This window comes from Trachurus japonicus, chromosome 4 (assembly GCF_045865225.1).
Source record: "Trachurus japonicus isolate A0001 chromosome 4, Traja_1.0".
Lineage (NCBI taxonomy): Eukaryota > Metazoa > Chordata > Actinopteri > Carangiformes > Carangidae > Trachurus > Trachurus japonicus.
The window spans coordinates 35,671,770-35,686,769 of NC_140910.1; the positions used below are offsets into that span (position 1 = coordinate 35,671,770).

General features: G+C 41.4%; 1 protein-coding gene across 1 annotated transcript in view; it reads left to right on the forward strand.

Annotated features, from left to right (window-relative positions):
- nfia (nuclear factor I/A) overlaps window positions 1-15,000 on the forward strand; it is a 238,716-nt gene that overhangs the window by 216,149 nt on the left and 7,567 nt on the right. The window contains exons 6-8 of the mRNA XM_085773197.1: window positions 297-492; window positions 5,143-5,308; window positions 8,602-8,690. Coding sequence (XP_085629323.1) covers window positions 297-492; window positions 5,143-5,308; window positions 8,602-8,690 — 451 coding nt within the window. The remainder of the gene's footprint in view (window positions 1-296; window positions 493-5,142; window positions 5,309-8,601; window positions 8,691-15,000) is intronic.

A 15,000-nucleotide genomic window follows, 5' to 3' on the forward strand; every position in this document is an offset into this window, starting at 1 on the left:
TCCTTCTTCCTCTCCTCACTGCTTCTTCCCTTCTGTCTAGTCTGTCTCACCCAGACCTCTGACCTCGCCCCCAGACTCACTGTGTTTAGCTTAGGCACGCAGGAGTGTGGACTGTGATGTAATGCTGTGATGTCATCGTCTTCACCTGCTCTGCTGTCTGTGTGTCACTGTTCATTTGCATATTAAGCCACGCCCCCTTCCTTCCCCCCACTCCTCCTTCCTCCTCTTCCTCCTCTTCTCCCTCTCTCTTTATGTTCTCTCCCATCTCTAAATAACTATCTCTCTCTTCCTCTCCCCTCTCCTCCCCCCCCAGCGAGCCCCCACGCGCCCCCCTCCTCCCTCCACTTCTCCTCCTCCCCCATCCTGCAGCAGCCCGGCTCCTACTTCTCCCACCCGGCCATCAGGTACCACCCCCAGGAGACGCTCAAGGAGTTCGTCCAACTGGTCTGTCCCGACTCCGCCCAGCAGGCCGGACAGGTGGGCTTCCTCAACGTAAGACACACAACCACACCTCACACACAGAGACACACACACACACACACACACACACACACACACACACACACACACATAGGGCTGCACAATATAGCTATCGTTTAAGGCAAGGCAAGGCATCTTTATTTATACAGCGCATTTCATACCAAGGCAACTCAATGTGCTTTACATAAAGACAAAACATTAAAAAAAAAGAAGCATAAAACAGAATAAAAACAAACAAAACACTGAAAACAGAGTTAAAAGCAAGAGCAAATAAAAGTAAAATAACAGAAAATAGATAAAGTTTTAAGTTCTCAGCTATAGACCGAATCTCCTTGTTGTTTACATTCTACTTCCTGGTAGAAAACCAGCTGTAATGTGGATGAGATCAATAGTAACGAAGGAGAGTTTAGCTATATATCATGTTTTTCAGGCCCTATCACCGTTTAGACAAATCTGAAATGACTGAAGAAACATTACTATTTCTGTGTGTGTGTTTTGTGTTGCTATGTGTTGGATTTATTCAGTTTGGGGAATCACAGTGTCTAGAAAGCATCAGTGGGCTCAGCTGACAGGGACAGCTAACGGTAGCTAAGCTAACGGTAGCTAAAGCTAAACGGTTAGCTAAGCTAACAGCAGGGCGTCAGCTGTTAAAACCCTCCCGTTGTTTGACTCGACATGAAAACTACTCCAGTGTAGCTCAGTCATGTTGGAAACTCAGATATCCGCTGGAGAAAATATTTTTTCATGGAGCGTTATATTGGGGGAGTCCACTTGAGTTATTAAAGTTAAACAGGTAGCTAACCGTTAGCCAGCTAATCTATGTTAACCATGACTAATTACTAAAATGTGCACACGTAAATAGTAATGTTTGTCCAATCATTGGTTTTATAAACTTTACAAACATCAGATTAGTCTAAACGGTGATATAATGACATGAAAAATTAGATATATATAGTGAAACTCTCATTTTATTCCAGTATCGTGCAGCTCTACTATACAACAACACACACACAGACACACACATCTGAGCCGGGGTTTCCAGCCTCTGCAGCGGTTCAGGACCCGTCTCAGGAAACACTGCAGTGTGTGTGTGTGTTTGTGTTTGTGTGTGTGTGTGTGTGTGTGTGTGGCCGCTGTCTGCAGTGATAGTTGATATATCTGTGTCTAGACACTGAATCAATACACCGTCCACCACCCTACCACACACACACACACACACACACACACACACACACACACACACACACACACACACACACACACACACACACACACACACACACACACACACACACACACTTGCCTACATAGTAAGATGTGGATGTGTCGACTCCAGCGTTTTAAACTCCCGGCGTTCCTGGTGTTCCCAGTTTCCACCTCTGTAAAAGTTAAAGGTAGAGTCTGGAGTTTTGTTCGTTGCAGTTTGTAAATAAAACATTGAAACTGGGCCTCTCCTATCTAAGCTAAGCTAAGCGTTAGCCTCCTGCCCCAGACAGCAGCCGTTGTCATGACAACAAAGGAAAGGAAGTCCAGTCCTAGTGAAGCTCTGGAGCCGCGGGCCGATAGCCAACCGTCACCAACACCGGGAGCCTCCGGTGTTGTGTTGTTATGTTGTTATGTTGTTGTAGTGAGCTGGGAAGATGCTAACCGCTACCGCTAGCCGAAGTTAGCATCGAGCTAGCTCACTACAACGGTCCTCATACTTGTTACCAGTCGAGGCTTTAGTTGTCGGTGACGGTGGGGAATCGGTCTGCAGCTCCAGCGCTTCACTCAGACTGGATTTCTTTTACTTTGTTGACAACTGCTGCTGAGAGAGAGAGAGACGTGCTAGCTGCTAGCACTCGTTAGTGTAACAGTTGTCTGCGTTGTGTTGTTTAGTTGCAAGAAAGACCGACACTCTCTTAGCTCCAGGACTTTTATTGCCTGGACAATGATACGGAAATGACTGGTCAGCTCACGGTCAAGCACAGCACTCGTTAGCACAGCTTTATGGAGGAAGATTAGCAAGTTAGCTTAGCCTTCGAGCTAAGGTCGCTAGTTATAAACATTAAACCAAATAAACCCTCTGTAACACATTTAGTTCCATGTAAAACTGTCGCCAGCTTCCTGAACATAATATCATGATAACTGCATTATTACATTACAATGTTGACACAGTTTCAGTGGCTATAACGCTGTGCTTCATGTAACAAACCTAGCATGGGCTCAATCCTCCATACTGGCACTGTGTTTACGTCACAGCCCATAATTATGTGCTGAGGAGAGGAGAGCCCTGCTAACCAGTGAGCGTCCGTGATACATGAATAAAGATCAATATGATTGGCTGTCACTGTGGAAGTGGAATCAACACCAAAACTCTGTTACATTAGCATCAGAGACAGCTAGTGCAGCTAGCTAGCAGCCCTGAGCTACTACTCTGCTGCACGTAGCTTCACCTGAGCTCCGTCGTTTCATTTGTAGCTACAAGTCTAATGTTTATTTTTTGGACACAAAACTCCAGACTCAACCTTTAAATAATGAAAACATTGTGAAACAGCAACTACAGATAAAAACTCCAGTCAGAAACACTAAACGCTCCTGTTGACGTGTTTTCTACGGAGGCCCTCAAGGCTCAACTCAGAAAAACACACAAAGACACAAATACGGAAAAACAACGACATCAGTTTGACAAAACAATAAAACACAACAGTTTCCTCCAGAAACACAAACAGTTTGTGTCTTCAGATTTTCATTTAGACTTTTTCTCACGTTTCCCTTTCACTGTGTTGGTCACGTGACTTCAGCCTCACGCCCTTATAAGGACATCCTCAGGCGTTTACCTTTATGCTAATTAGGCCCAGATGTCACATAGGAGCAGACTCTGCTCAGGGGTTTTTAAACTGGAGAACAAATTAAATAAAACACTTTTTAAATATATTGTAAGTCATTTATTTTATATATTTAATTAGTATTATGTACTATATACATACTATATACATACATACATACATACATATATGTAGGCTATTATATATGTACATTACATATGCTTGAGTGGCCCATTTTAGCTGATGAGTGGCCCATTTTAGCTGAACAATGCTCGTTTCAAAAATGTGGGACAGCTGATGTTTCAAAAGCTATAGGACTTGAACAATTATATTTTATTATGTCAATTCAACAAAAAGATATTAAAAACAGTCAATATTAACTAGAAAAACACAGTTCAGTGTCACACAGTGCTTTGTCTTAGTTTCCTAAGTGATTTACCAAAAAGTGGCTCAGTTTACCTGGTCACCCTACAGTCAAATGACAGCGGCCCAGACAGTGAAACTAAAACACCTGACCATGAGGAGGGAGTGATGGTGATGGTGTAGCCATAGAAACACACCTGTGACTGCAGGTGTGTGTGTGTGTGAGTGTGAGTGTGAGTGGAGACAGGATCTACCTGTTCATGGGGGGGGGGGGGGGTGAGGAGGAGCGGAGGTATTATTCTTATAGATTAGCAGGATAAAATGCAGCGGCAGCAGAATTCTTTATGACCGGCCCAGAAAACTGCTGACACACACACACACACACTGACACACACACACACACACACACACACACACACACACACACACACACACACACACACACTCTCTCTCTCTGTTCCAGCTTCACCACTGTGCATCGACCTGTTGGTGTTTTTGTTTCTGTGTATAAATATAGTTTATTTCTGTATGTAATGTTTCAGACTGAACTAGTAGATATATATATATATATATATATATATATATATGAACTAAGACTTAGAGGGACGTGTGTGTGTTCACAAAAGGAAAAGTACGAACAAATGTGTAACAAAGATGTCTAACGATTACAGGAGTCAATCAATGGAATCATCTAGAATTAGAAATCAAACTGTGCAACACACTTAACACATTCAAAAAGTTATTCAAAAACAATTATATTAATAAATATAAAAGTGATTTATAAATACCAGTGTGCATATAAACTGCTGTATGTAGAATATGCAGGGTGGTTTTTTTTTGTTCTGTAAAAAATGTTAAAATGAGTGAACGGAAAATGTTAATTTAAGAACGGTAAAGGCAAAATAATCTGATGCTTCAGCCTCTTACAGCTTTATGGTCAAAGTGAATCGTATTGCTTGTTGTGGTTTTGTTCTGATTTGTTTTGTTTTGTTTTGTATTTATACCTTTATATTTGTCTATTGTATTTGTTTGGTAACACTTTACTGTAATAGGTATTGATCAGATTGACATAACAGCTGTCATAACCATCAATGAATACTTCTGACAGCTGTGGTTAAGTGTCATTCGGTAAGTTATGTCACTTTTGATGCAAAGTTGACATTGTTTGAGATGTTTTTGTTATGAGAACTTGACATAAAGACAATTTAAACTGTCATAACAGACCTAATGGCCTTAAACTTTAAAAATGATGTCAAGTTGTCAGAACAAAAACATCTCAAACAATGTTAACTTTGCATCAAAAGTGACATAACTTACTGAATGACACTTAACCACAGCTGTCAGAAGTATTCATTCATGGTTATGACAGCTGTTATGTCAATCTGATCAATACCTATTACAGTAAAGTGTTACCATTTGACAGAAATAAACACACTAAAGTAGAAACTAACCTAATGTTTTTTAACCCCCCCCCCCCCCCCCGTGTCTGCAGCCTAATGGTAGCTCCCAGGGAAAGGTCCACAACCCCTTCCTGCCGACGCCCATGCTGCCCCCCCCTCCCCCGCCCCCCATGGCCCGTCCCGTCCCGCTGCCCGTCGACGCCAAGCCCCCCTCCACCTCCTCCACCGAGGGGGGGGGCAACTCCCCCACCTCGCCCAGTGAGTATCAGCACTACAGCACATCAGTACCAGTCCTCATAGTCGTCAGGATTACAGCTGCAACTATTAATGGATTAATCAAACAATTATTAAATTAATTGTCAACTATTTAATAATCTAATAATCAGTTTGAGTCGTTTTTAAATTAAAACAAGTCCAGATTCTCTGATTTCAGCTTCTTCAATGTGAATATTTCTGGTTTCTTTGTTCCTTTATGACAATAAACTGAGTCTCTCTTTGGTTTGTGGACAAAACAAGACATTAGAGGACGATGTCGTCTGGTGGTTTGAGAAACACTGGTCGATGTTTTATTGACCAAACAACTAATTGATGAATCATTTAAATAATCAACAGATTAATCGATAATGAAAATAATAATAATCATCATGTGTCTTGATATTTACATTATTAAAGATGATTTGATATGAAATCTTCTTCTCAACCAGGGTTCCTTCGACCTCTAGTGAGCGACCTTTACACACCATTTTTCCCAATCCCATATGTTTTAATGGGAAACTGGTCATATTTTAATAAGAAGCCACATTCTGATGGTTTTGATTCACTCTCGTTTGTCTTTTAAAAGACAAACTCATCTATCCCTGGGTTCTTTTCAAATTATGAGCCCCCCCCCCCCCTCCAGCGTTTCAGTGGATACACTGCAAAAACTCTACATCTTTCCAAGAATATTTGTCTTATTTCTAGTCAAAATGTCTCATTTCTAGTCAAAACTAATCTCTTTCCACTTAAAATAAGACTCATCACCTACAAATGAACTTGTTTTTAGATCATTTTCACTTGTTTCAAACTAATTTTCACTTGAAATAAGTAGAAAAATCTGCCAGTGAAAATAAGTTTTCTGTGCTTGTAACAAGAAAGACAAGTGTCTAAAAACAAGCTGCTTTTTATGTATAACTATGTATGTATATGTACACAAGCAGATACTTTAGTACAACTTTTTGAATTATCTGGAACTTAGTGAATTACATCACAGAAACCAAAGTCAGTCATTGGTGGTTAAAATAAAAACCCACAACAAAGAGGACAAACCTGCAGATGAGAGTTATTAATGTGAAGTTTCTCTGGATCAGTTTCACTTCAGGGTTTTTTTTTATTTAAGTGACGACTTCGTCATTTGGCAAAAACACAGTGAGCTGCTGCCAACATGTTTAATCCCCCCCCCCCCCCCACCCATCAACACGTTCATGTATTTAAAGCTCAGATTTACTTCACATCGAGAAGGAAACGCTCTGACCTACATCTTCTCAATAAAGCTCTTTTTAAAAACTTTATTAATCTCAGAAGCTGTGACAGCTCTTTCTCCTTCCTCTTCTTCTTTTAATAGTTGGTCTTTGTTCCTATAGTTTTTAATGCTAAGCTAGGCTAACCGCTTCCAGTTAAAGGGATACTTCACCCAAAATCGATAATTCACCAATTCACCAAAGTTTTGATGACTCAGAAAGTTGGCATGACAGTGAGATGATTGGTGAATTATTGATTTTGGGTGAAGTGTCCCTTTAAAGGAGAATTCCGGTCATTTTTGTCCCCTAAATCGTTGTCCTTATGGTCACCCAGTGTTGGTTGGAGCAAAAAACGTGACTAAAATTGATGCAGGCAAACCGGAGTTACCATGGCTACCCGGCGCTAGGGATAGCCACAACGCTAACCCATGGGGGCACTAATTCTTTCAACCACAACAAACACTCAGAAAACACTCAGATATCTGTGGTACATGACTGGAATCCTTAGAGACACCACTGAACTCATATAGTGGAGAGTAGAAACAGTAGAAACTTTGTGTTTTTAACTCTGAAACATCCCAGAAAGACATTACTATCCCATCACAGAGAGAAACTAACACTTTGTCCTTGTTGTGAGGATTTCTTTACTAAAATAAACGGTCAGAGATATTATGGACATTACCACTGCACTGCTCCACCGTTTAGTTATTGTTGTGGTTGAAAGAATTGCCCCCATGGGTTAGCGTTGTGGCTAATATCCCTAGCGCCGGGTAGCCATGGTAACTCCGGTTTACCTGCATCAATTTTAGTCGCGTTTTTAGCTCCAACCAACACTGGGTGACCCTCAGGACAACGATTTAGGGTCAAAAATGACCGGAATTCTCCTTTAAACCTGTGATGTGACTTGTGCATCACGGTTGAATGTGCAAACCAACATCTAGTGATAATGTGGAAAAATAACCAATTACAGTAAGATGTGTTATAGTTTTTCACACCTTCAAATCTAATGGATTACACTTCATTCGTTAACACTTTAGACCTTCTTTTCAAAATTGTACCTTTTCATTCAGTCTCAGAACAAATATTTCTGGAGTTTGTTTCAACTAACCCTGCAGCTAACAATTATTTTCATTATCGATTAATCTGTCAATTATTTAAACGATTAATCGATCAGTTGTTTGGTCAATAAAATGTTATAAAATGTTGGATAATGTCAATCAGTGTTTATCAAACCGCCAGACGACATCGTCCTCAAATGTCTTGTTTTGAGACTCAGTTTATTGTCATAAAGGAACAAAGAAACCAGAAATATTCACATTGAAGAAGCTGAAATCAGTGAAGTAAGACTCAAAAAGACAAAAAAAAACTACCCAAATCAATTATTCGATTTGTGCATTTAATCAATTCATTGTTGCAGCTCTAAAACTTTGTCCAATGGGGGATTTGTGTCAGTTTAGGGGTCCTAGATGTAAAAAAGTTTGAGAAATACTGCTTTAGAAGAAGAATACACTGCAAAAACTCAGTCTTTCCAAGAATATTTGTCTTATTTCTTGTCAAAATGTCTCAATTTTAGTCAAAACTAATCTCTTTCCACTTAAAATAAGACTCATCACCTAAAAATTAACTTGTTTTTAGATATTTTTTTACTTGTTTCAAACTAATTTTCACTTGAAATAAGTAGAAAAATCTGCCAGTGAAAGCAAGTTTTTTTGTGTTTGTAATAAGAAAGAAAAACTTGCTCCACTATCAGATTTTTCTACTTATTTCAAGTGAAAATCTGCTTGAAAGAAGTAAAAAGTGTCTAAAAAACAAGCTGCTTTTAATGTGATGAGTCTTATTTTAAGTAGAATGAGATTTGTTTTGACTAGAAATGACATTTTGAATAGAAATAAGACAAATATTCTTGGTAAGATTTTGAGTTTTTGCAGTGTACAAGTTAATTAGTTAGTTAGTTATATTAGTGGATATATTATATTTCTATGATTTTTTTATGATATTTATTTTAATCGCCATTAATCACAGACCTGTAACGTGTGTGTGTGTGTGCGCGTGCAGCCTACTCCACCCCCACCACGTCTCCAGCTCAGCGGTTCGTCAGCGTCGGACCCAGAGACCCCGGCTTTAACATCCCTCAACAACCACAGGTGAGTCCCCGTTCGTTCCCATGGTTACCAACGGTTTAACTTGAACCCTGAAGGTGAAACCGTCCAATCAGGAAGTCAGACAGAGAGTCTGAGGCCGACCGACCGACCGAGTCGACCAATCAGAGCGCCAGAGGCCTCGGCTTAACTGAACAGAGCAGCTTCATTTCAGCCTGTACACTGCAAAAACTCAACACCAAGAATATTTGTCTTATTTCTAGTCAAAACTAATCTCATTCTACTTAAAATAAGACTCATCACATTAAAAAGCAGCTTGTTTTTTAGACACTTTTTACTTCTTTCAAGCAGATTTTCACTTGAAATAAGTAGAAAAATCTGATAGTGGAGCAAGTTTTTCTTTCTTATTACAAGAAGCACAAAAAAAACTTGCTCCACTGGCAGATTTTTCTACTTATTTCAAGTGAAAATTAGTTTGAAACAAGTGAAAATGATCTAAAAACAAGTTCATTTTTAGGTGATGAGTCTTATTTTAAGTGGAAAGAGATTAGTTTTGACTAGAAATGAGACATTTTGACAAGAAATGAGACAAATATTCTTGGAAAGGTTTTGAATTTCTGCAATGTAAGGTTTCCTACAGAGCAGCTGGTCAGTGAACGCACCACCACTGCACTGTGTGTGTGTGTGTGTGTGTCTGTGTCTGTATGTGTGTGTGTGTGTGTGTCCAGCTCAGGGTCTGTTTGCCAGCTGATTTATGAAGAGTGTAACGATTGGGCAGCCTTGGCTTAACTCATCACACACACACACACACACACACACACTGAGGTGGGAGTCTCTCCTCTTGTTGACAATCCAGACATGTTTGATTGCCTTTGTGTGTCTGTGTGTGTGTGTGTGTGTGTGTGTGTGGTGGCCTGCAGTGAACGAGGCCGTCGATTTATTGACTCTGTCACAGTCCAACACACACACACACACACACACACACACACTCGTGAAGACGTGAGCCAGGTGTTTGTCAGAAACAGACTCTGTTATTTATCTCTCTCTGTCTCTACGACCAGAGTTTCTCTGAATGATTCAACGTTTAAAAGAACAGCTGATTGTTCACAGTCCAAACTGAGTGAAAACAACTCAGTCAGAATAAACAGGTGGAATAAACCTTTACACCGTAATATGACATCATGTAGGAACAGTGAAACTGAAAGTCGTCTGGTTCTGTTCTTTGTTTGTTTGTTTGTTTATTTATTTTCACATATCAAAGTTAAAGAAGATATAACATATAAAATTCAAAACAATGTGAAGGAGAAATGCCAAAAAACCCTCCAGGGGCTTGTAGGGCGGCATTCTCCGACTACAGCTCTAAGCTAATGAGCATAGCTACATTTGTGAGGTACAAAAGTCGTTCATACATAATAAATACAAACATGGTTTAACATGATTTAACATTGTACAATGCAATACAAAAAGCTTGATAAACATATGATAAGAAATATAAAATAATCCCAGTTTAGATAGGCAGACCATGTGGAAAGTATTGACTGGTTAGCAGGAGAGACTTTAGTGCTCTGAGTCCTAAATTGTTGTAAAGATAAATCAAAAAAATGTACAGGTAATAAATTCCATATTCTTGGTCCACGATAAAGTAACAGAACTGAGAGGTACAGCAATATTGGGTGATATTATTATATTATTATATTGGCTTTCTGCTGGCGTGTGAGCTGTAGGCAGCTATTAGCTTAGCTGGTTAGCTGTGGCTATTAGCTTAGCTGGTTAGCTGGTATTTCCTCCATATTCTACTCCAGTTTCTTTATTAGATTGATTTAATGCTGCCTGTCGCTACCCGATTTGCAACGTTACCCGATCTGTGACAGCCACGTACGGCAACTCCACTTGGACAAACTTAGTTGAATTGACTTAGGATCACTGCCCTATGTGCGTCGCCAGAGACGGTTTATCTTTTTATTTATTTTTTTAAATACTTTATTAGTAATGTAAACTGAGGGTTGGTTGTGGTGGTCTGGATCTTGATGCTCAGAAAACAGGAACACAGGCGACTTTTAATGTTTACTGTCGTCTTTTCTCGCCGGCCTCATCACCATGACAACCACAAACAATCACAACTACCACAACACTCACTGAATAAACGAGTCTGCCGCGGCTGTCTTATGACGGACCTCCGCGGTTTTTATTTTATTTTATCTTATTTTTTAATCATTTTCACAGTACCGTATTTTAAATTCACAGAACTTTAAGCTTGTACGCAAATCGGGCAGCGCCCAAATGAAGTTTGTCCAAGTGGAGTTGCCGTAGGCAGCTGTCCAAGATGGCGGCCGGTCTGCGCATGCACAGACCAGTTTTGTCACAGATCGGGTAGCGTCGCAAATCGGGTAGCGACACTGCCTGTTAATGTTGGGATGCTGCTGCCCAACTCCTGCTGCTCAGGCAAACGGAGCCAAGAGTTTACTGCTAAATAACCTAAAGAAATCCTAGCTAACATGCTAATTAGCTTCCTCTTCTTCTCTGGCAAAACACGACCGCATTGCATTGTGGGATACATACGGGAGTAGAAAGTAGTGTACATCGCTTGTTCACTCAGTTTTGTGGTGCATTGTGGGTGTTTTGTCGTCCACTACATAGTGGATGAAATTAATCAATATTTGGTAGCTACACCGGTCACTACTTGGGTTAGGACACAGCCTCAGTGTTTGTCTTTATTGAATTCAACCTTTATTGATAAACTAACTGAGACAAACAACATTTAACAAGTGCTGTGTCTCAAATCGCACACTTCTCTTAGTGCACTGCTTTACAGTACACTGTAAAGCAGTGCACTAATTTCGACAGGTTAGCACCGTCTCAAATCAAACTCTGCCGCTGCACTGACCGGAAATGACTCGACAGCTGCTTCTTCTATTTTTTAAATTCTGATTGCAACCATAGCAACCGGCCGTTGGAGCCCTGTCTATCGCCGACACTTGACAGCGCTTTCTGCCGATCAAAACGAGCTATTAAGTTGTGTTTTATTGTGTTAGTGTTGTTGTTGTGTTGTTATGAGTGTTTTTTAAAGACATGTACGCCGGTGTCAGCTCCGTCGCTGCTCAAAGCAACCGCTGCCCAGAGTGTTATATCTATCACTCTGCCGCCGCCGTTTGAAAAGTAGTGACGTGTTTCCGCTACATCACCAAGACGACGGCCGTTAAGTGTGGAAAGTGTCCATCGATCCACACTCAATGTTCTGGCCGTTTGAGTGCGCCAATTAAGTGCACATAGCGCACTACATTTTCGCACACTGCTCAGTGTGAACGCACTTATGCACTCAAAATATTAAGTGTAAGTGCAGAAGTGCGCGATTTGGGACACACCACAGGACTCACAGACAACAACAGACGTCTCCGTGACGACGCTAACGAGGCGACGGCGTCACGTTGGTTAATGTAGCGTAGCGTGGGACAGGACAGTAACACCCCCGAACCCTCTCATCGTCATGGTGACCAACCGGACAGTCTGTGCATTCCTGTGTGTGTGTGTGTGTGTGTGTAGGGCAGATGGCAGCGGCATTGTGTGTGTGTGTGTGTGTGTGTGTGTGAGAGAGCGTCGGGCATCGTGCCCACAACGGGTCAGCGTGGTGGTTGCCGTGGGCGACGGTGGCGGTCGCCCACGGAGACGAAGATGGAGGGAGGGAGTTGGCACCTCGTCGTGCCAACACACACACACACACACATACACACACACACACACACACAGACACACACACACACACACTCTGCACTCACTACTATAGAACATGACCTGATCAATATGCATGTGTGTGTGTGTGTGTGTGTTAGGTTTCATCAGAGCAGCAGACGTTGCAGTGAGGTGCTTCCCCCCTCAGTGTGTGTCTGTGTGTGTGTGTGTGTGTGTGTGTGTAGTCATCATCTGTCTCTATGTCCCACAGTCCTCAAGGTGAAGTTCACACACACACACACGCAGTAAAAACACCACGCCCTCCCATGACTCACACACACACACTGTGTCAAAGTGTGTGTGTGTGTGTGTGTGTGTGTGTGTGTGTGTGTCTGTGTGTGAAGTGCTGACTCAGGTCTGGGCGAGAGACATAGAAACGCTACCAGAGAGAGAGAGAGAGAGAGCTTCACACACTGCAAAAACTCAAAAATCTTACCAAGAATATTTGTCTCATTTCTAGTCAAAACAAATCTCATTCTACTTAAAATCAGACTCATCACATTAAAAGCAGCTTGTTTTTAGACACTTTTTACTTCTTTCAAGCAGATTTTCACTTGAAATAAGTAGAAAAATCTGATAGTGGAGCAAGTTTTTCTTTCTTATTACAAACACAAAAAACTTGCTTTAACTGGCAGATTTTTCTACTTATTTCAAGTGAAAATTAGTTTGAAACAAGTGAAAATGATCTAAAAACAAGTTCATTTTTAGGTGATGAGTCTTATTTTAAGTGGAAAGAGATTAGTTTTGACTATATGAGACATTTTGACAAGAAATAACACAAATATTCTTGGAAAGATTTTAAGTTTTTGCAGTGCGTTAAAACAGATTCCGAACAAAAAGTAGATTTTATTTTATTTTATTTTCCTCTCTTCACCTAAATGAACACTAGGTAGGCTACACCATCCTTTCGACTGTGCGTGCAGTAACAAGGGAGATTCGAGCAGAGCTGGCGCACCGCTAATTAGCTTAGCTCAAACACTGGAAGTGTATGGGTAGTGTTAGCCTGCCTCCTACCTAAAGTCGCTAATTAGCTTAGCTCAAACGCTGGAAGTGTATAGGTAGTGTTAGCCTGCCTCCACCTAAAGTCGCTAATTAGCTTAGCTCAAACACTGGAAGTGTATGGGTAGTGTTAGCCTGCCTCAGCTGAAATCAGCAGTCAAAAGCTGGTTTCATTTTAGCTCTAAACTCTGTAAATATTTCACTTTATCCACATTTCAAACATGTTTAGGTGAGAAAGTAGCCGTTTAGATCAGCAGTGTGTCGTTAATTTGTCTAAATACCAGCTGTTTACTATTTTGTTGGGACGAATTCGGCGCTACTCAAGCTAGCCGTTGTGACCAACGCACTTCCTTTACATACAGAAAACCATGACGATAGAATTTGTGCTTTTACTTTGAAACAGGAAGCTAACCTACCCTCGATGTAGCTAGCTTGAACCAAAATAAAGCGTCTTTGCTTGAACCCTCCGTTTTGACCGATCTGGTCCCGTTAGCGGCATTTGACCGCTCAAGATGCCTTACTGGAGAGTTTAGTCAGCTCTGGACAAACAGGACAAACGGCCGTTTCTGAAAACCTTTAAAGATTTATATCTCTACTGATGTAATTCTATTTAACCCAGTCAATACAGTATCATTACCCAGTACAGTAACTAGGCTATAGACCAAACCACATGTTTCTGTCAGTCAAACATCCGATCAGTTTCCACTAGATTTATCACAGGGTTGCCAACTCTCACGCATCTGGCGTGTGTCACACGCTTTTAGGTCCTGTCTCACGCTCTCACGCCACTCCAACTATTCTCACGCCAAAATCAAGCGATTTGGAAAAAAAAAAAAAAAGAAAAATTAAAGCAAGCTTTGGCACTCATCAATAGGCTCTCTGATTGGTGTGCGCGATGCTTATCCGCGTGTCGATTGGACGGCTGCTCAAGCCTGTGATCACAGCACAGTAGGACGGGGAGTTGTTGATCCGCGACCCCCCCCCCCCCCCCCCCCCCCAACAGCGGCACGGTGCTGAAGCCTGGATCCGACTTGGTCCGAATTCGATGGCCAAAAAAAAGAGGGAGAGAGCGAAGCCCGAGACACAACCTGACCTGACCGAGTTATGTTTTCAGACTGAACGCGGCTCGAACTGACGCCTGCGGTCGGGCTGGTTGGGCCAGTCCGCTGAAAACTATAAAATCAAGATGCAGACTGGGTAGCACAAAAGTACAGCCAGGCAGCTCAGTCCAGAGAGCAGAGGAGAGAGAGACAGCGCAGCAACAGGTGTGTGTGTGTGTGTGTGTGTGTGTGTGTGTGTACGTCTGTGTGTACGTGTGTGCGCAACTGCGCATGCATGCACGTGTGCCATACCTGCAAACTCTGAATGGGTATGTAGAATGTTTATTACAGAAGAGGACCTGACTTGTATCATCAGGCTGTAGTAGAAGACTGAAAATCACAGGACATGTCTGTTCTGTCCTTTCATATATTAATAGGCTCAATAGGCTGGTCCAGGCCAAAAGCCAGAGCTCCCCACTAGACCAGTTTCATACACTCCAGCCATACAATGATAGGAACCACAGATCTGCTTTTTTCCCTCTTATCTGAAGCAAATGTTGTGTTTTCCCTTTATTTTCTTCTCAGAGTAC